This window comes from Lepus europaeus, chromosome 21, assembly GCF_033115175.1.
Source record: "Lepus europaeus isolate LE1 chromosome 21, mLepTim1.pri, whole genome shotgun sequence".
NCBI lineage: Eukaryota > Metazoa > Chordata > Mammalia > Lagomorpha > Leporidae > Lepus > Lepus europaeus.
Genome location: NC_084847.1, coordinates 55,116,571 through 55,136,106, shown reverse-complemented (window position 1 = coordinate 55,136,106; position 19,536 = coordinate 55,116,571). Strand labels below are relative to the sequence as shown.

Here is a 19,536-nt window from a genome sequence, read left to right as displayed (position 1 = left end):
TGCACGGAAGCGAAGGCCAGTGTTGTCGTGCCGTGGGTTAAGTCCCACTTGCAATCCGGCATCCCATATGAGTGCAGGTTCGAGTCCCGGCTGCTCCATTTCCTATCCAACTCCTTGCTAATATACCTGGGGAAGCAGCAGAAGGTGGCCTGTGTCTGTGGGACCCTGCATCCACGAGGGAGACCCGGATGGAGTCCTGGCTCCTAGCTTCTGTCTGGTCCAGGCCATTGTGGCCATTTGGGCAGTGAACCGGCAGGTGGAAGCGCTCTCTCTCTCGCTCTCTCTGTCACTTTGCCTTTCAAATAATTAAATAAGTCTTCTTTTTTTATTTTAAAGATTTATTTATTTTACTTGAAAGGTGGGTGAAGTTACAGAGAAGGAGAGGCAGAGAGAGGTCTTCCATCCACTGGTTCACTCCCCAGATGGCCACAATGGCCAAAGCTGGGCTCATCCAAAGCCAGGAGCCAGGAGCTTCTTCCAGGCCTCCCACGTGGGTGCAGGGGCCCAGGGACCTGGGCCATCTTCTACTGCTTTCCCAGGCCACAGCAGAGAGCTGGAACAGAAGAGGAGCAGCCAGGACTCGAACCGGTGCCCACATGGGATGCCGGTGCCACAGGCAGAGGCTTAGCAGGCTATGCCATAGCACTGGCTCAATAAATAAGTCTTTAAACTTCTAGAGACAGAACTTGGTGGTGTGTCTGGTTTCTTTCTGGTGCTTTTAGGTCCGTCCATGAGGTCACAGTTCTGTGGCTTGTTCTTTTCTGGGTCCTGTTTGGTCTTCCATTGTGAGACCACAACGTGATTTATTCTCACTTCGTGCCTGGGAGCGACCCGGCTGGCTCCCGGCTCGGCTCTGTGGCAGTCGGCTGGGCTGCGGTAACGAGTGACAGGCGGTGTGGTTGAGGAGGCACAGGTGCGTTCCCGCACAGCTCTGGAGCCCAGAAGTCCAAGGTGAAAGTGCTGGCGGGGTTGCTTTCCGGTGAGGGCTCCCTCCCTGGCTTGCTGATGGCCGCCTTCTCCCCATCTCTTCATGTGGCCTTATTTTCCAAAAGCTGGAGACTCCAAGGGGCTATGGCCCCCTCTTTGCCAAGAACCCCTCCTGGCCTGCTCGCCAGACCCAACAACGCAGGTCCACAGAGCTCGGCTGTCTTGCGGGGAGAGGGCACGGCACAGACCACCCCCCACGCAGTGAGGCAGCAGCAGGGCTTCCCAGCTGCCCTCAGTCTCCCAGAAGTCCACGCGGAGACTTCTGTGGCTAGGTGCCAGGTGTTCGGGTGTCGGTGGAGAGGTGGGGGAGTGCGTGTCGCTGCCCAGACCTCAGGCTCAACACCAGTGGTATCCGTCACGTCCATCTTCCCTGCGGCGTGGGATCCGCTGCTCCCCTGTGTTTGGAGAATGGGAGTCTGTTCGCATGGTGGGTGCACCAGGCTGCCTCGGGGCTGCTTTTCGGCCAAGTTGCCCATGTCCCCAGAAAATAAGCATTGTGGCTGTGACGGGACACTTGTCACATGCTGAGATTAGACACAGCATGGCAGGTTCTCTAAGCACACACCCATGAGAGCACCCTGCGTTTTCTGGATCTGGCTTGGGAAAGCCGGGCAGCCTGCCCTCCGTCAGATGGGAGCCCGGGTACCCACGGGCCTGCGCGGATTGGAGCTGCTTTCCAACTGTGTTTGTAAAACGTCAAGCCAAACAGTATCCAAAGCAGCAAAAGACTGATTTCATTTGGTAGCGATCCGTCTCAGCGGCTCCCGGCTCCCACGAGCGCTCCCATAATGAACCGGAGTCGGCCTTGATCACCCACATTAAGCAAATGCAAGGAAGCGACTCATTTCCTCGTAACAGCGCGCGCCAGATGCTGCCTCCAATTTGCTGCCGGAATCGTGAGCGTTGGAGACTGTGTGATGGCGGCGTGGTCCTGCCACGAGGGAACAGACCTGTCCTAGGCTGCGCTGGGGCCCCTGTGGCGTCGGGAGGAAGGCTTTTGCACAGGGAAAGCTCTGGGGCTGTTTCTTGTGGTGCTTGGTGATTTCTCTCCCAGGCCAGCCAATGCCTCGCCGCTGGGATATTCGGTTTCCCAGGAAGGCCGGACGTGGGTCAGGCCAGGCACGGAGAAGCATCTCCCACGGCCCCAGGTCCTGGGAAAACAGAGTGAAGTGTTTCCACTGACTGTGCGGAGTGACGTCACGCGGTGACGTGGCACAGAGAGGGTGGTGAAGGTGGGGACCGCTGTTTCTCGGTTGGTTGCGTTTCAGACTTTGGGATGTGACTTCTGTGTTCTGGTTACATCCAGGTGACCAAGCCACAGGAGCAGCCCTTTCTGAACTATGGGGGCATTTGGGCAGTTTCTTTCTTTCTTTAAAGATTTATTTATTTATTTGAAAGGCAGACTTACAGAGAGGCAGAGGGAGAGAAAGGTCTTCCATCTGCTGGTTCACGCTCCCTAAATGGCCACAACGGCTGGAGCCAGGAGCTTCTTCCGGGTCTCCCACATGGGTGCCGGGGCCCAAGCACTTGAGCCATCCTCTGTTGCTTTCCCAGGCCTTAGCAGGGAGCTGGATCAGAAGTGGAGCAGCCAGGACTTGAACTTCAGGAAGTTACTCGTACAAATGGCTGAAGTTAACACGGCAGAGTGAACGTCCTGTAACAGGTGAGTCGCTTTGCTCTGCGTCTGGTCCAGCAGCGGAGCCGAGCACTTGAGACACAGCAGTCTTGGAACGTTCTCCACCCCTCCTGGGAGTTCCTGCATCGGTACCACGCCAGTACCGAGCCAGGTCAGGCTGGCTTTCCCGTGCAGGATGGAAACCCCCGTATCGGGGGCATCGCCTTGTCTGTTTTCTGTTACTATGGCAGAGTGCTCCAGACTGTGTCATTTACCAAGAACGGGAGACCATCTGCGGGCTGGGGAGTCCAAGAGCGTGGGAGCTGGCTCTGGTGAGGGTCACAGCCAGCAAGGTGCTAGCTCAGGTCCATCTTCCCCACCTGGTAAAGTCCCTAATGCCACCTCCGTGTCCCCTCCTGAGCTTCATCACCTCCCGATACCGCGAGCACGTGGACCAGGGGGGTTGTGTTTCTACCACAGGAACTTCTAGGAGACACAGTGGGGCTGTTTTGCCCAGACCAGCCTGGCTTATCCCTCTGGTTGGTGCCTTTTACCAAGATGCTCATTTGAAAACTTGCTTTCTCTGTATTTGGGGGCCGTTAGAAGTAAAACGTGGGGTTTTTGAAAACAAGCATTGCGAGATGGCAACCGTCTATCCAACAACCAAGATGGCTGCTGAGTGATGGCGGGTGGCATACGTGGCGTGGACACGGCGTGGACACGGTGTGGATGAGCAAGCCGGAGGGATGACTCACGTCTGCAGGGAGGGGAGGGGCGTGGGATGGCACACACTTTGCTCACATGACTCAGAGTGCTTCGAGGTTTAAAGCGTACACACTGTCTACTTCTGAAATTGTCCATGTAATACTTCATGAGTGCCGTTGGCCCCAGGTCACTGATACCTGAAATGTCATCTGTAGTCGGTCCCTCCCGCTCTCTGTGTCCAGTGCCTTCCCTGGCCACCACGGCTTTGTTCACTAAGAGCCTTTGCCTGGCCTTGAAGGTGTGGTCTGTAAGTGGCTTGCATTTGGGGCAGCTGTAGCTACAAAGAACCCCTAGTAGGTCGAGATTCCTCGCTCCCACACAGACTCCACTTGAAAAAGGAGGTGCTGGTATCCCAGGACAAGGCCCCTTTCCACCAAGGAGCTGATTGATTGATTGATTGATTTCCACCCCGGGCTGATCTATCTGTCATCAGACTGAGCCCTCTGGGTCCCTAGGGGTCAGGGAGTTTGCTCTGTAAATGTTCAAAGGAATGTCTGTGGTTCTCCCCCAACCCCTCCTTATTTATTTTAGAGAGAGAGAGAGAGAGAGTGAATCCCATCTACTGGTTCACTCCCCAAATGCCCACGGTGGCCGGGGCTGGGCTGGGCCAAAGCCGAGAGCCAGGAATTCACTCGGGTCTCCCACATGCACAGACAGCCACGACCTACATCCGTGGGCCATCCCAGGTCCACTTCAGCGGGAAGCTGGCGGCCGGAGCTGCAGTGGGGATGGAACCCAGGCACTCCGATGTGGGACATAGGCAGGTTAACCAGCGTCTTCACCACCAGGCTAAACGCTCACCCCCCCCCTCCAATCCCCTCCCCCAGCCTGGGGTTTTCAGTCACTCTCTGGCGTCCGGTGCCACACGAGGGGTCCCTGCCCGCATGGGAGGCCTGAAGCCAGGGGCATCTCTGGGGATCTGGAGGGTCCTCTGCTGCTGGCCTCGCCTGCGTGCCCACAGATACAGAGCAGGTGTGAGGGGCAGCCCGGGCTCCAGGGAGCTCCTCCTGGGACCAGCCATGGGCTCTGAGGACAACCCCACACCTTAAGCCAGTGCAGCTGGGGCCGGAGGAGCCTGGAGTCCAAAGCACCCTGGCTGCAGCCCTGACCTTGAGCCTCAGTTTCCTCCTCTGTGAAATGGGACAATAGAACCTCCCTGTCTTTGTACTCCAGGGCCACTCTAACAGGTTACCACTAACTCCGTGGCTTGAAGCCACAGGCATTTATTCCTCCAACAGCCCGGAGACCAGAAGTCCAGCACCAGCTTCCCTGCCCGACATCAGGATGTCGACGGCAGGACCACGCTCCCTCTGTGGGCCCCCAAGGTCGGGGAGAATCCGTTCCCTGCCTCTCCGGCTTCCGGTGGGCAGCACCGTCGCTTCCACCTGTGCCGATCTCCCTCTTCCCCTCCCACCTACAGGAACACCTGTGATGGTGTCTAAGCCCATCTGGAAAGTTCGGAAAAACCCCTCTCTCACTGTCCTTAACTTCATCACATTCACGAAGTCCCTTTTTGCCCCATAAGGTAACACATACAGGCTTCTGCGAGCAGGGCCTGGTACCTTGGGGTGACCCCGGGCAGCCAACTACACAACCTCGAAAGACAGCAGCCAGGGCTCTTTGAGAGAAGGCGTGGAAACTGCTCAGAAATGCACCTGGCGCTTAGAAGGCAGTGAGATTGTGCCCCGTGGTCCCCGGGTGCAGGGGATCTGCAATCAGGTACCTGAGCAGGCTCCCGTTCTGTCCTCTGCACTCCTCTCACAATGCCCACATCCTCTGGGGCCGGAAGCGTGACCAGTGTCCAGCGGAGCCTGTCTGAGGCAGCTCTGGAGCCGGCAGGGCTGTCTCATGTCCATGCACGCTGCACCTGCTCTGCCGTGGCGTTCCAGCCAAGCTCGTCTGCTGGACTGTGTTGGAGGATGCTTTTTTTTTTTGGGGGGGGGGGTGCACTGAAGCGTGTCCTTTTCAGTGCCTTCACGTTCAGGCCGTTTGTGGAAACGTCCCTGAAACGTGTTACAGATTCCCCAGCAGAGTCTCAGGACACAGCCGCTGGCGGCTGACAGCCGTGGCGGCCAGTCAGTCGGTCCTGGCCGCACACACCTGTCCTTGGGTCAGGATGAGGTTGGGGGGGGGGGTGGGGGAGGTGGCCCGGGCACCTGCTCTAAGCCGAAAGCACCCCACGAGTGCAATGCTCAATCCTGGTGTCTACCTCTCGCGTCTCTGGTTATTGTCACGACCCACAGGGACCCCTGCTGAAGACCCCACCCCACCCCATTTTAGGTTCTCTCTTCTCGTGTCTGTGTTTTCTCAGGATACCGTCTCTCTTGGTGGCGTTGTCTGCTCACACAAGGGCGCTTTGAAAAGTCCACGGGAAAATGAAATTAAACGATGAGTTTGCTTTGATGCAAGGAATTTGGGGATGTGAGTGTGCCTGGGGTCGTTAAAAGTGCCGATCTTGAATAAACGATGCACGGAGTTCAAATGTTTTTGAGCCACCACAAACTTTGCTTTTACCTCTGTTTTTCGTATCCCTCCTTCATCATTGCAAGAAATTTGAAACAATCATATTCTCTCATATTGGCATTATGGTGCAGCAGGTCAAGCCACTGCTCTTGATGCCGGCATCCCACGTGGCAGCACTTGTCGAGTCTCAGCTGCTCCACCCTTGATCCAGCTCCCTGCTAAGCACCTGGGAAAGCAGCAGGAAGTGCCCCAAGTCATTGGGTCTGTGCCATCCACGCAGTAGACCTGGATGGAGCTCCTGGCTCCTGGCTCCTGGCTCCGGCGTGGTGTGGCCCTGGCTGTTGCAACAATTTGGGACGTGCACAAGTGGATGGAAGATCGATCTCTCTCTCTGTTCTGCCTTTCAAACAAAATGTTGATTTATTCATGTAGTTATTTATTTGAGAGGCAGAGAGAGACAAAGAGACAGAGAGAGCTCCCCCCCACTGGTTACTCCCCTAGATGCTGGGCCTGGGCAAGGGCCAGAGCCAGGAGCCGGGGACACAATTCGGGTGTCCCAGGTGAGCGGCAGGAACCCAGCTGTCTGAGTCCCCGCTGCTGCCTCTGGGGTCTGCACTGGGGGTTGGGAGCCGGAGTCAGGCGCGCGGTGTGGGACACGCGTGTCCACACTGCCAGGCTGGGTGCCTGCCTCTCTTGGATGTTCAGTTGCAATTTTCCCCGAGTGTAAGTGGTTGCAGACAACACTACTTCTTCTTCTTCTTCTTCTTCTTCTTCTTTTTTTTTTTTTGGACTGGCAGAGTGGACAGTGAGAGAGAGAGACAGAGAGAAAGGTCTTCCTTGGCTGTTGGTTCACCCTCCAATGGCCGCCGCGGTTGGCGCACCGCGCTGATCCGAAGGCAGGAGCCAGGTGCTTCTCCTGGTCTCCCATGGGGTGCAGGGCCCAAGCTCTTGGGCCATCCTCCACTGCACTCCCGGGCCACAGCAGAGAGCTGGCCTGGAAGAGGGGCAACCGGGACAGGATCGGTGCCCCGACCGGGACTAGAACCCGGTGTGCCGGCGCCGCAAGGCGGAGGATTAGCCTGTTGAGCCACGGCGCTGGCCCGACACTACTTCTGATGGATCATACATGCTGGCGTCTTAAGAGTGAAGCCGTCTGATCACTCTTTGAAATGCACACCATAGACACGCTCTCTCGGAATGATCAAGAATTTCGTAATTCTCATTTCTCTCCTTGAACTCATATTTCTATTCCATTTCCTCCACCGAATTGTCTTCTATGCAGTGCATGTTTATGCTTGGAGGTATTTTATTAATCACCCTGTCATGACTCTCTCAACAAAAAGCATGGAAGTTAAAACTTTTTAATTACCTGTGACCAACAAGCTCCAGAGTTAATTTTTTTTGTTCTGGTCTGAGCTTCCTATGAGTATCCAATTTATCAAAACCAATTCATTACACATTTTGTAAATAATTATTAAGCATAAAAATAAAAATTTTCTTAGAATTGCATCTCCTAATTAGATGGATGGAGCTGTCCTTTTCCTCGCAACGAGTTTTGAGTCCGTGCCTCAATGCTATTGCTGAGAGCATCCAGAATTTTGCCTCGGGTTTGTTCCCATTTCTCCTTGTTTATCTTTAACAAAAGCATCAAAAAAATATGGGCTCATGGGACGGGTGTTCAGCCCAGCAGCTAAGACAGCGGTTACGACTCACACCTCCAACATCAGAGTCCGGGTTCCATCCCCAGCTCCAACTCCCGACTCCAGCTTCCCACCAATGCAGACCCCAGGAGGCAGAGGGTGGTGGCTCAAGTTCCTGGGACCCTGTCACCCCCCTGAGAGCCCTGGGTTGCATTCCTGGCTCCCAGCTTCAGCCTCAACCCAGCACTGGCCACGGCGGGCATTTGAGGAATGAACTAGTGGCTAGAAGCTCCACACACCCCTGCTACCACCCTACCACCTCTCAAATAAATAACACTTTAAATTACAGGCTCATGGCTGGCACCGCGGCTCACTTGGCTAATCCTCCGCCTGAGGCGCCGGCACCCCGGGTTCCAGTCCCGATCAGGGCACCGGATTCTGTCCCAGTCACTCCTCTTCCTGTCCAGCTCTCTTCTGTGGCCCGGGAGTGCAGTGGAGGATGGCCCAAGTGCTTGGGCCCTGTACCCCATGGGAGACCAGGAGAAGCTCCTGGCTCCTGGCTTTGGATCAGCGCGGTGCGCCAGCCACAGCGGCCATTGGGGAGTGAACCAACGGCAAAGGAGACCTTTCTCTCTGTCTCTCTCTCTCTCACTGTCCACTCTGCCTGTCAAAAAAAAAAAAAATTACAGGCTCATAAGGTGAGTACATGAGAATGTAGGGGGTGTTGTAACAGCCGCACCTCTCAGCTACATGAACCCCTTCGTTCACCTGCCGGCACACACACAATCATCCCTCCAAGTTCAGCACCTTGCACCTGTTCCCCTCTGCACTGGGCTTCTGGGTGGGGGCGGGGAGCTCCGCCTCCTCACTGTTTTCCATGAAGCAGAAGCGTGGGCTCTGTGGACCCCACGGCTGCCAAGGCCAAGCTCTACTGCAGCAGCCTCCTTGGCTAGAGCTCCCCTGGGGCGCTGAGCACCATAAAACCCCTGCACTCTGGTCCGGTGAACTTGGCCTCCTCAGAGGAGCCCCTGGGCCAGCGCACACTGGGTCATGGGGAGGGCGGCCGCTCCCTGGGGAGGGCCTTGCTGGGGCTTCCATCTGTGCAGCCCCCAGGGCCAGGCCTGCACAGGGAACGGGGCGGTGGGGGCGGGGTGGGGGTGAGCGCTGGCCAGGACACAGGGCTGGAAGCCAAAACTGGTTTGTCTGATTGATCGACTTGGGCGTACGTTCACGTCCACCAACAAGTGGGCAGCAGATGGAGTACCTGCCGGGTTCTGTGCGAGCTGGGCAGGTGTGGGTTCCTCCGGCCGTGTGCAGGATGGGTCTCCTGTCCTTGGGAGCCTCCCTGGAAGGGGTGCAGCCGGGTAAACAGCACCCACCCCTCTGGACTGGAAACTCAGGCCCTGGGTGTGGCCAGAGGGGAGGAGGCTGAGGGTCCTAAAGGCCTCCGCTGTGTCCCTGTTGGAATAGACATGGAGCAGGGGCCTCCCGAGACCACCAAGGGTTTCCCGACATTCACCTTCCCCGCCCCCCTCTCCCCCCGCCTCGGTGATGCATCTTAGAAAAGTTTCAGGGGGCAGCGTCGTGGTGCAGTGGATGGAGCTGCTGCTTGCGACACAAGCATCCCCCATGGGCACCCAGTCAAGTTCCGGCTGCTCCACTTCAGATCAGCTCCCTGCTGATGGCCTGGGGAAGCAGCAGAAGATGGCCCAAGTGACCCACGTGGGAGACCCGGAAGAAGCTCTGGTTCCTGGCTTCGGCCTGGCCCATCCCTGGCCATTGTGACCATCTGGGGAGTGAACCAGCAGATGGAAGTGTGCTCTCGCGTGCTCTCTCTCTCTCTCTGTTATGCTGCCTTTCAAATAAATAAATCAGAATGAAGAGAAGAGAGAACAATGTTCAGAGGCTGAGGCCTGGATCCCCCAGGTGGCTGCCCCCAGCTCCCATCCCAAACCAGGGCTAAGTCTGGGCCTGGCCAGCCCCTGTGCCAGCCCAGTGCCCCTGGCTTCCTCTCTGCTTGCCTGTGATGACTAAAGTTTTCAAAGTTTTATTTCATCTAATTATTTACATTTTTTAATTTGAACGGCACAGAGATGGAGACAGGCTAGGAGAGATGGTTCGTCCACTGGTTCACTCCTCAAATTCCTGCAGCAGCCAGGGCTGGGCCAAGCCCAAGACGAGCTGGGAACTCCATCCCTGTCTCCCACGTGGGCTGCAGGGCCCCGGGGCCTTGAGCAATCACTGCTGTCTCTCGAGGCGCACATTAACAGGAAGCTGGGGTTGAGAGGAGGGCCAGGACTCGAACCCAGGACATCTGGTGTGGGAGGTGCGTGCCCTAAGTGACGTCTTAGCTGCTGTGCCAAGTGCCCACTCCAAACTGTGGTGACTTTGGAAGCTTGGATGACAGTGAGCCCCTCCCTGCACCACGTGCTCTGAGTCTCAGAGCCCCTCCCTCCCTCTCTCCCTCTCCCCCACCCCACCCGGTCTTCATCCTTTCTTTCTGTCTTCCTCTCCTCCCTCTCTCCTCTTCCCTCTCCTGGATGTACTGAGCATCATTGACACACAGTAAACCGTACTCCTTTGCCTGTCAGCAGCTTCGGCAAGCCAGCACAGCCGCGTACCCGCCACGGGCGAGCGCGGGAGCCCTCTGTGCCCGGCAAGCGCGGGTGCTCCATGCCCGGAGCAGTGCCGGACTCAGATCGCCGCAGGAAGGGGCCACATCAGGGCAGACCTGCCCTCGTCCCTTCTGTCCTCCGGTCTTCCCTTCTGTCTCCCTCCCCGTCCCTCCCCAACCCTTCGCTTCCCGGCCAGAGCTCATGCAGAGACGTGTTGGAGGGGGGCTGTATTATTAGCTAGGCAGAGCCAGGAATTATTTGGGTGAGGGATGGCTCCCTCCTCGAGCAGGCACGCCGTCTCGTGGCAGGAGCGCAGGGCTGAGCTGCCGAGAGCCTGGCTGTACCAGGCTCCAAATTAATAGCTCGGCTCCCACTCCCTCGCAGGCGCGTGGTGCTGGCCGTGTTTCCTTGGCTCAGACTTAGTGATGGCAACCTGCCTTCCAAGGAGTGTTTCATTCTTCTCCAAGTGAGCAACGTAAGAAGCCGGTTTCCAAATATGTGCAGCGGGAGACACATCGCGCGGCGTTGGCATCGCAATCCCATCAACAACGAGAGACAGGGCTGCTCCTGGCCGGGCATCGAGTCCGGTCTCCTGCCGCAGCCCCACGGGCCCCTGCCCGATCTCTCTTGAGCCCCTTCCCGAGGGCCCCGGTTTGCCGGGGCTGTCTGAGTACGTAGTGTGTCTCCCCACAGCCCTCGGCTCTCGGTCTCTGGCATTGGCGTCCGTGCTACTGCGGGGCCCAGCGGCTCTCCTGTTCCTGGCAGCTCCCCGCTGGAAGCTGGCTGGTCCCGTGAGCCTAGCCTTAGATGTTCAGCAACACAACTCGCAGAACTCAGGGAGATATGTTTTTAAAAAGATTTGTTTATTTGAAGGGGGAATGACACAGACGGGGGCGGGGCTGGGGGTGTAGAGAAAGAGAAAGATCTTCCATCTGCTGGTTCACTCCCTGGGGGGTGTCTCTCTCTCTCCCTCTCTCTCATGCTCCCTTTCAAATAAATAAAAATAAATAGATTTTTAAGTGAATGCGGTTAGCTGTGTCAGGGATTCTGTGGTGAAGAAGAGCTGACTCACGTGCCCCCCTGCTCCAGCAACCAAGTCACCCCCACAACTCCATATCAATTCCCTGACGTCGGGTAGAGGCGCTGGCGATCCCCCTCTTGTCACAGGTCTGTTCCTGTAGCTGGCCAGGGCCCTAGCCTGACGCATGGATCGGAACGACCCCAGGCGCATAGCCCCCCTCCGCTGGGCAGCCTCCTTCATGCTCAGGTTGGGGGGGTCACCTGGGTGCCGGTGAGCCACACAGCCACTGGAAAGTAGGACCACGAGGAAGGACAGGTGCAGGTGCAGGTCCATCTAGCCGCCATCAGAGTCCAGCAAATCTTGTGCCCGGGTCTCCCATTGGAGCCTATGGGTCCCGACTCTGTCCAGGTGGGCCTGGGGCTCATAGTGTCCACGGATGCCCCTCCCACAGGCCTCCCCCCGAGGCAGGCCTGCAGCCAGTGTGTCTCTGGGGTGCAACGCTGACCCCCACAGGGTCTGCAGGCTGGAGGAGCAGGTGGACCAGGGCCCCAGGGGGCTCTTGAGGAGTCGGCACTGAGACGATGCTGGGCGCTGGAGCCCGGAGATGCTGTGACTCACTTGCTCTTATTTTTAGTTTTCCGTCACCGAAGATGCGCACTAATGCAGCCAGCTCAAATGTCTTGCTGTGAAAAGGAGGGTGGAGTTGGGGAGGGGGAGTAAACAGAGACACAGACAGACAAGGGACAAAGAAAACATGTACCAAGACATTGCAAGCCTGGGAGGTGTGGAAGCCGCCTTCCAGACGGCGCTTGGTGTTCATACCCGGCACCCCCAGGTGCACAGAGTGGGGCAGACCCTGGGTCCCCGAGGAGGTTGGGAAGCGGTGGGGCGTGGCTTCTGAGCATCGGCCAGAGAGGACACTGTAGCTCTGCTTGGTTTGCACTGAAGCCAACTCCCCCCACCCACAGCCCCACCCTGTGTCATACGGACACGCAAGCAGCCGCGGGGGAGGGGGTCCAGGTGGAGAAGAACTGGTGTCACTCAGCCCAGCCACGCACGCTGATGTCATTGTTGCGTGGTCTGCGGCACAAAACTAAAAGTGAACGAGCTGTGGCACATGTGGGCTCCAGCCCCTGTCCAGCCCCTGGACAGCAGCAGGCTGGGCTGACCACCTGCTACAACCTCCTGAGAGACTCCTGGCCAGAGCCAGCCCGTGAATTCCCTCTCAAATACCTGACACGCAAAAACCAGCAGATATCAGTGATTTTTTTTTTTTTTTGTCTTGTCCCCTTAAGCCACCACTCCTGAGGGTTTTGTTATGGAGCAAAACATAACTAATGCAGATGGTGACTTTAGTTGCAAAATCCTGGATCACAAAGCAGCCTCAAGAAGGGGCTGGGACCCATCCTGCCCAGACCACAGTCCTGGAGGAGAAGCAAGGAATAGGACCCTGGACTGGGCATGGGGGTGAGTGCGTGCACACATAGGGCTGGCTCTGTCTTCACATCCAGTTTTGATGCCATCTTCCACTGCTTTCCCAGGCCACAACAGAGAGCTGGATTGGAAGTGGAGCAGCCGGGACTCGAACCAGAGCCCATATGGGATGCCGGCGCTCCAGGCCAGGGCATTAACCCACTGCACCACAGCACTGGCCCCTAACTGATGATTCTTTTTTTTTTTTTTTTTTTTTTTGACAGGCAGAGTGGACAGTAGAGGGAGACAGAGAGAAAGGTCTTCCTTTTTGCCGTTGGTTCACCCTCCAATGGCCGCCGCGGTAGGCGCGCTGCGGCCAGCGCACCGCGCTGTTCCGATGGCAGGAGCCAGGTGCTTCTCCTAGTCTCCCATGGGGTGCAGGGCCCAAGCACTTGGGCCATCCTCCACTGCACTCCCTGGCCACAGCAGAGAGCTGGCCTGGAAGAGGGGCAACCGGGACAGGATCGGTGCCCCGACCGGGACTAGAACCCGGTGTGCCAGCGCCGCAAGGCGGAGGATTAGCCCGTTAAGCCACGGCGCCGGCTAACTGATGATTCTTGAAAATCCTCTCACTGTGTATTGATCTCTGCACCACTGCCTTCCTTGGGGGATGGGATCCTGTCTCCGGATAGCACAACCCCTCTGCCCACCCCGGGGCTCAGCTCTCAGCTGCTTCCCCAGGCACCTCGCCTCTCTCTGTCCACACACAGCGTCCTTAGATACCAGCCGGGCATCCAGGCATGGGGGCGAGGCCTGGAAGGCTGAAGCCGGGACTCCAGGGTACAGGCTGCTGGACAGGGACAGACAGGCCACTCCCAGGAGCTACCGCATGGCAGTGACACCCAAACGCTGTTCTGCCCCCGAATCGCCCTGAAAACGTGCCCCAGAGGCAGGTTCCCAGGCCCCAGCCCCACTCGCAGGCCTGGGGTGGGGTTCAGGAGTCTGAATGATTAACAGTGGTTCAAAGGCCACACTTGGAAGGGAGGCAGTCTCTATGTGGGCTGCGGTCATCACACCCGGTGCTAAAGTAGCGTTTGAGGAGTGAAGGCATGGCTGGCTGGCTGGCTGGCTGGCTGGATGGATGGATGGATACGCAGCCACCGTTTGGCCTTGGCATTGTGTCAGGAGAGTCCCTCTCTGACAACCCTCTGCTTCCAAGGATAGATTTGTGGCTGTGTACATTGGCGAGGCCCCCTCAGCCAAGGCCTGCCGCAGGCTGGAACACCAGACGCTGGCTTCCTCCCAGTTGGGAAAGTTCCAAGTTCAAGACCAAGTCGTGGACAGCACTGGCTTCCCCTGGGGCTCCTCTCCTTGGTACCTGGACACCTCAGTCATCTCTCTGGGTCCCAATCTCCTTTTCTTGCTTTTTATAAAGTGATCAAATGGCTTTCTTTTCTAAGAAGAGAGAGAAAGAGAGAGAGAGCACTTCCACCTGCTGGTTCACACCCTAAATGGCTGCTACAGCCAGGGCTGGGCCATGCCAAAGACAAGAGCATGGAGCTCCACCCAGGTCTCCCACGTGGGTGCCAGGGGCCCCAGCACGTGGGCCATTCTCTGCTGCCTTCCCAGGTGCAGTAGCAGGGAGCTCGATTGGAAGTGGAGCAGCCAGGACTTGAACCAGCACTCATTCAGGATGCCGGCGTCGTGGGTGGGTGGGCTAACCCTTTGTGCCACAACGCTGGCCCCTAACCTCCTTTTCTTATAAAGACACCAGCCTGGCGGGATTGAAGACCACCGGAAACCCCTCTCCCCAGTACAGCCACATTCCGAGGCCCTAAGAATTAGGATTTCAGTGCACAGCACTACAGGGACAAAGTCAAGCTGTAACCGTCCGCACTCAGAAATGAGCAGAGTCGGGGGCGCCTGTGTGTTGGAATGGCTGTGGTGGCCTCCTGGAATAACACATGCGTGTCCCCAGCACGCTCTGCCAGCAGCCCACTGGCGAGTCTGCCGTGGTGGCAGTTGGGTGGTGTGAGGAGGTGGTGGGTGGGGTGGTTCTTTGAGTCACCGCTGGGAGAAGCCTGGCTCTGGTCCTCCTCCCCGCCAGCTCCTCCCTCTTCGTCTCTGCCACCAGGCTCAGGGAGGTTGAGTCACTCAGAAGGAACTTGAGAAAATAGCTCACCGACGTGTTTTTTTATTTTAATAATAATCGTCACCAGCTGCTTCCCCAGCGAGACGCCTCGCTTGAGTTGTGATCAACACGGCGACTGGAAAGTCACTTTATTAAACCGTAAATGTGCACCGCAAATCACCGCTGAATTAGCCCGTGGTGGAGGCTGTGCACCAGACCCGCCTGGCGCCTGCACTCGCAAGGAGGGGAAGCGCTAACCACGTGCTCTGAACACATCCTGGTTGGGCTGCAAACCCCTGTGTCCCTCTGTCCTCTGAGCACGTGTGTATTCTGCTACTGAGAACGGAAACAGGGCAGGGCGGGTCCCCAGCACAGCCCACCCAGCTGTCAGTGCCCCCTGCTGGATGGGACAGGCAGGCAGGCACGGGGCTGCGGCCACACCAGGTGTTAACATTTTCTTTTTTTTTTTTTCTTTCTTTTTTTTTCTTTGTCTTTTAATTTTTATTGTAAAGTATTGCAAATAATTCAGTCAGGTATAAAGAGTGCAGTCAGCACACAGAATAGCAATTTTGGCTTGTGCACATCGTATGCCCGCGCTAGATATATTTTTCTTTAAATTAGGCGTAAGTATAGTAAAATTACATAACATGCAAGAGTGAGCAAAGAAGGGGCATTATTAGGCAAGGGGTGTAACTCAGTGAACCAGTGAGAGCAACATTTATTTAAAGATTCATTCATTCATTTTAAAGTCAGAGTTACATAGAGAGAGAAAGAGAGGCAGAGAGAGAGAGAGAGGTCTTCTATCCACTGGTTCACTCCCCAACAGGCCACAGCGGCTGATAGCCAGTGTCGATGTGCAATTCTCTCCTGTGGTCATTGGCCATCTGTAGTGCTTCTTTTGAAAAGTGACTACTCAGGTACTTCGCCTATTTTTTTAACCAGGTTGGTTGCTTTTGTTGTTGTTAGATTTCTTGAGATCTTCATATATTGAAGTATTAATTCTTTCTCAGATGCATAGTTTTCCAAGACCTTCTCCATTTCTGTCAGTTGTCTGTCCACTATGCCCGTTGTTTCTCCACTCGGGAGCAGCCTCTGAGTTTGATATTAACCCATTTGTCTATTTGCACTTTTACTGTCTGTGCTTTGGGGTCTTATCCCAAGTCATCGCCTATGCCAAGATCTTCAAGTGCTTCCTCTGTGCTTTCTTCCAATAATTTCACAGTCTCAGGTCCTACATTTAGATCATTGTCCATTGTGAGTTGATTATGTAGGGTGTAAGGTAGGGGTCTTGTTTCGAACTTCCATTGTGCAAACCCAACATCGTTTGTTAAAGAGACCATCCTCTCTCCACAGAATGTGTTTCCAGCATGTCTATCAAAGGTAAGTTCGTTATAGATGCTTGCATTTATTTCTGGGGTTTCTATATTCTGCCCCTTCGTCTCCCTGTCTGCTTTGATGCCAGCACCACGCTGTCCAGTTATAAGCCCCCTACAGAAAGTCTTGAACTTCGGCGTTGTGATACCTCCAGCTTTGTTTTATTGTTCAAGATTGCTTTGGCTCTGTGGGGTCTTTTGTGTTTCCATATGAATTTTAGGATTGGTTTTTCTAATTCTGTGAAAGGTGTCATTGGTGTTTTGATGGAGATTGTATAACCTGTACATTGCTTAGGGTAGTATGGACGTTTTGATAATATTGATTCTTCTGATCCATGAACCTGGGAGGTCTTCCCGTCATCTACTACATTCATTAGCATTTTGTAGTTTTTATTGTAGAGCTCTTTCATATTCTTTTTTTTTTTTTTTTTTTTGATGTAGAACATTTATTTATTTTTCCATGAAACACACAAAGTTTAGGTCAGTGGGAAATAATTTTAATCAAAGAATTGTACATTTTCTTCCCACATATCCTGCTTTGTATTAGGAAATGACATTGTGATCCATTTCACTACAAGTAAAATATTACAAAATATTTACAGGAAAATATTAAAAATAACTCAAACACGAAAGGCAAGATGAAATAAACTGGTTTTTCAGGAATCTCTATTCCAGTGCCCACAGCACACAAGAAGAGAGTCAAAACAAATAATAACTAAGATTCCCCTGATCACAAATTTCCAACGAGCTGGAGAAGGGGCGAAACAGGATGAAATGGTGGTATGACAAGGAATGGTGTTAGCAGCACTGCTTCAATAGCCCATCTATTCTGAATGCAACACCCTCTCTTGTATGCAGTAAATTCTGAACATGGCTAAACTTTAGGATATTCCTCGAACTGAAATTAGAAAATACCCTGACAATGGAAGTAGCTCTTTCCCCTAAGTCTAATAACAGCCTCTTTCTCCATGAGCTGCTGTTGTAATAGAAGCCTGCTCGGGCATCAAACGCTGTCACAGTAGCCCTTCCATCTCTTTCATGAAAGCTTCATAAACATCATCCTTAGTTTGTACTGACACAGGAACAGCAGGACCAGATTTGGGGGCTGCTTTGGCAAGAGGCACAGCAGAATCATCCTCTGACTTTCTTTGGGGAGCAGCAGTAGCCCCTTTATTCTCCCGACGTACTCTCAGTGCAGTGGGCACAAATCGAGTAATCTCTGCCTTGGGATTAGTGATCTGTGGCTTGGCACTGATGGTTGCTGTGGCTTTCTTCTCAATGGTGGCTGCACTTGTATCATCCGCCTTGGGTCGCTGAATCAAATTGGGTGGAGCACTCAAAACCCCGGGGTTCGGCAAGGGAGCTGGTGGGAAAAGCCCAGGTGGGGCAGGTCCAAGTGGAGGCACCAAAGGTGGGCGCATCATGCCAGGGCGAGGTGGAGGGATGCCTGGAGGTGCGGGGGGAGGTAGCCTTGGTGGGGGTCCCCGAGGAGGAGGGCCAGGAGGCAGACCTGGAGGTGGACCTGGGGGGGGGCCAGGGGGTCTGCCTGGTGGTGGTCCTGGAGGTAAAAGTCGGGGTAAAGGCCCTCGGAGTCCTGGCATTCCAGGTGGTCTCAGGAATGGAGGAGCCCCTGGAGGTGGTCCGGGAGGAAGGCCTGTAGGTGGCCCAGGAGGCCGTAAGGGTGGAGCAGGTGGTGGTCCCAGAGGAGGGGGTCCTGGCATGGGAGGTGCTTGTATCTGAGAAGGCGGAACAGACTGTGGAGGAGCCTGCTGCTGAGAAGATGCAGACGTGCCATCAGAATGGGAATCTTCTTTATGCTGTTTTTGTGACTGCTTTTCTGCTGCAGAATCATCAGAATCATCTTCATCGTCGTCCTCTGAAAATTCCTCTACTTCTCGTCCCTCCTCAGGGATTTCCTGACCTGCCATTCGGAGCATCATGGCTTGAAGAGGAGTCAGCTCCTTCATGTTCTTCTTTTTCTTCCTTGATTTTCCAGGCATATCAGCAAATCGTACACTCAGACCTGATTTTTTTTCTTCATTGTTGTCTCGTTCATTATCATCACGATGTACAAATTCATCCCCCTCACTCTCTCCATCTGATCTGTCAGTGTCACTGTCATCAGAGCTGTCATCGTGCTTATCTTGATCCATGTCTTCAGGATAACCATCATCTTCACTTGTGCTGGAGACATCATCATCATGACCCCGCTGAGCCAGTTCAGGACTGTATAGCATGTCTTCGTCTCGCCTACGAGGGGGAAGGTCCAGGGCAAAGCCCACTTTACGGCCATACATCTGTAAGACCTGAGGAGGAGGTGGGCCAGGGGGAGGGCCAGGAGGTTTTCTACCAGGGGGTAAACGTGGAACACCATGTCCAAGAAGAGGAAGTATAGAAACCGCCCGAGTTGGAGGTCCATAGGCTGAAGTCTTCTTAAGGATGGAGGGTGGCTGGGCACCAGGAAGTGGAATATCCTGGATCAAGATGTTGGAAGGAGCATGCGGCATATCTGGCAAAGGAATACTCTCCACTTCGACATGCTGAGCATTCTTGACAGCATCAAAATACTGGCTGAGTTGAGCCCTCTTCTGTTCATATTCTACTTCTAGCTTTCTCAATTCTTTATAAATATCTGGATTCTCTTTTTCATAAAGTCGGAGAATACGTTCAAAGGTTTCACGCAGCTTTTTACGCTTGTCTTTCAGTACTTTCTCATTTAACTGTGGCTGTTGCACTGGGTTAAACTCCATTTCATCCAATTTTTCCATATCTCGGATAATTTGTTTGGGATCCTTCATCTTCAAAACTGCAGCTCGTACCATCATGCGTTGTTTTTTGTTCTTCTTTAGTTCTCTCTTCCGGGCTTCCTTTCGGGCTTGGTCTGTGGGGTTCATAAATTTTCCACTCTTAGTGGATGATGTAGATCTTCGTCCCATGTTGACAATCTGTGTGGTTCACTTTTTTATAAAAAAAATACACTTCTGCTGGGCTCCCAGGGCTGCGAGAAGCGGGGAAGGGACGACTGCTGGCCTCTTTTACTTCGGAGGGGCCTTCACCTCTGCCTCTCGGTCAACCACCCAGCCCCCGCCATCTTGAAACCTCGCGCCCCTCCGCCATCCGTACGTCACTTCCTGAGCTCTTTCATATTCTTCAATACATTTATCCCAACATAATTAATTTTTTGTAGCTATTGCTAGTGGGATTGATCTTAAAAGTTCTTCCTCAGTAAGACCATTGTTGGTGTACAAGAACGCTTTTGATTTTTGCGTTGTTGATTTTGTACCCCGCACCTTTGCTGAATTCTCTTTTCAGTTCTAATCGTCTCTCAGTAGAGTCTTCTGTTTCCCTGGTGTATAGAAGAATCATGTCACCTGCAGACAGGGAAAATTTGACTTCCTCCTTTCTGATCTGTGTACCTTTTCCTTCTTTCTCTTGCCTTATGGCTCTGGCTAAGACCTCTGAAACGATATTGAAGAAGAGTGGTGAGAATGGATATCCTTGTCTGGTTCCTGA

The 19,536-nt window shown here is 54.5% G+C and overlaps 1 protein-coding gene across 1 annotated transcript; it reads right to left on the bottom strand.

Annotated features, from left to right (window-relative positions):
* Nucleotides 1–16,504: 16,504 nt before the first annotated feature.
* On the bottom strand, nucleotides 16,505–19,146 carry LOC133750751 (WW domain-binding protein 11-like). Its single transcript, XM_062180413.1, has one exon. The coding sequence runs from the start codon at nucleotides 18,957–18,959 to the stop codon at nucleotides 17,037–17,039; it is 1,923 nt and encodes a 640-aa protein (XP_062036397.1). The 5' UTR covers nucleotides 18,960–19,146; the 3' UTR covers nucleotides 16,505–17,036.
* Between the last annotated feature and the right edge of the window lie 390 nt (nucleotides 19,147–19,536).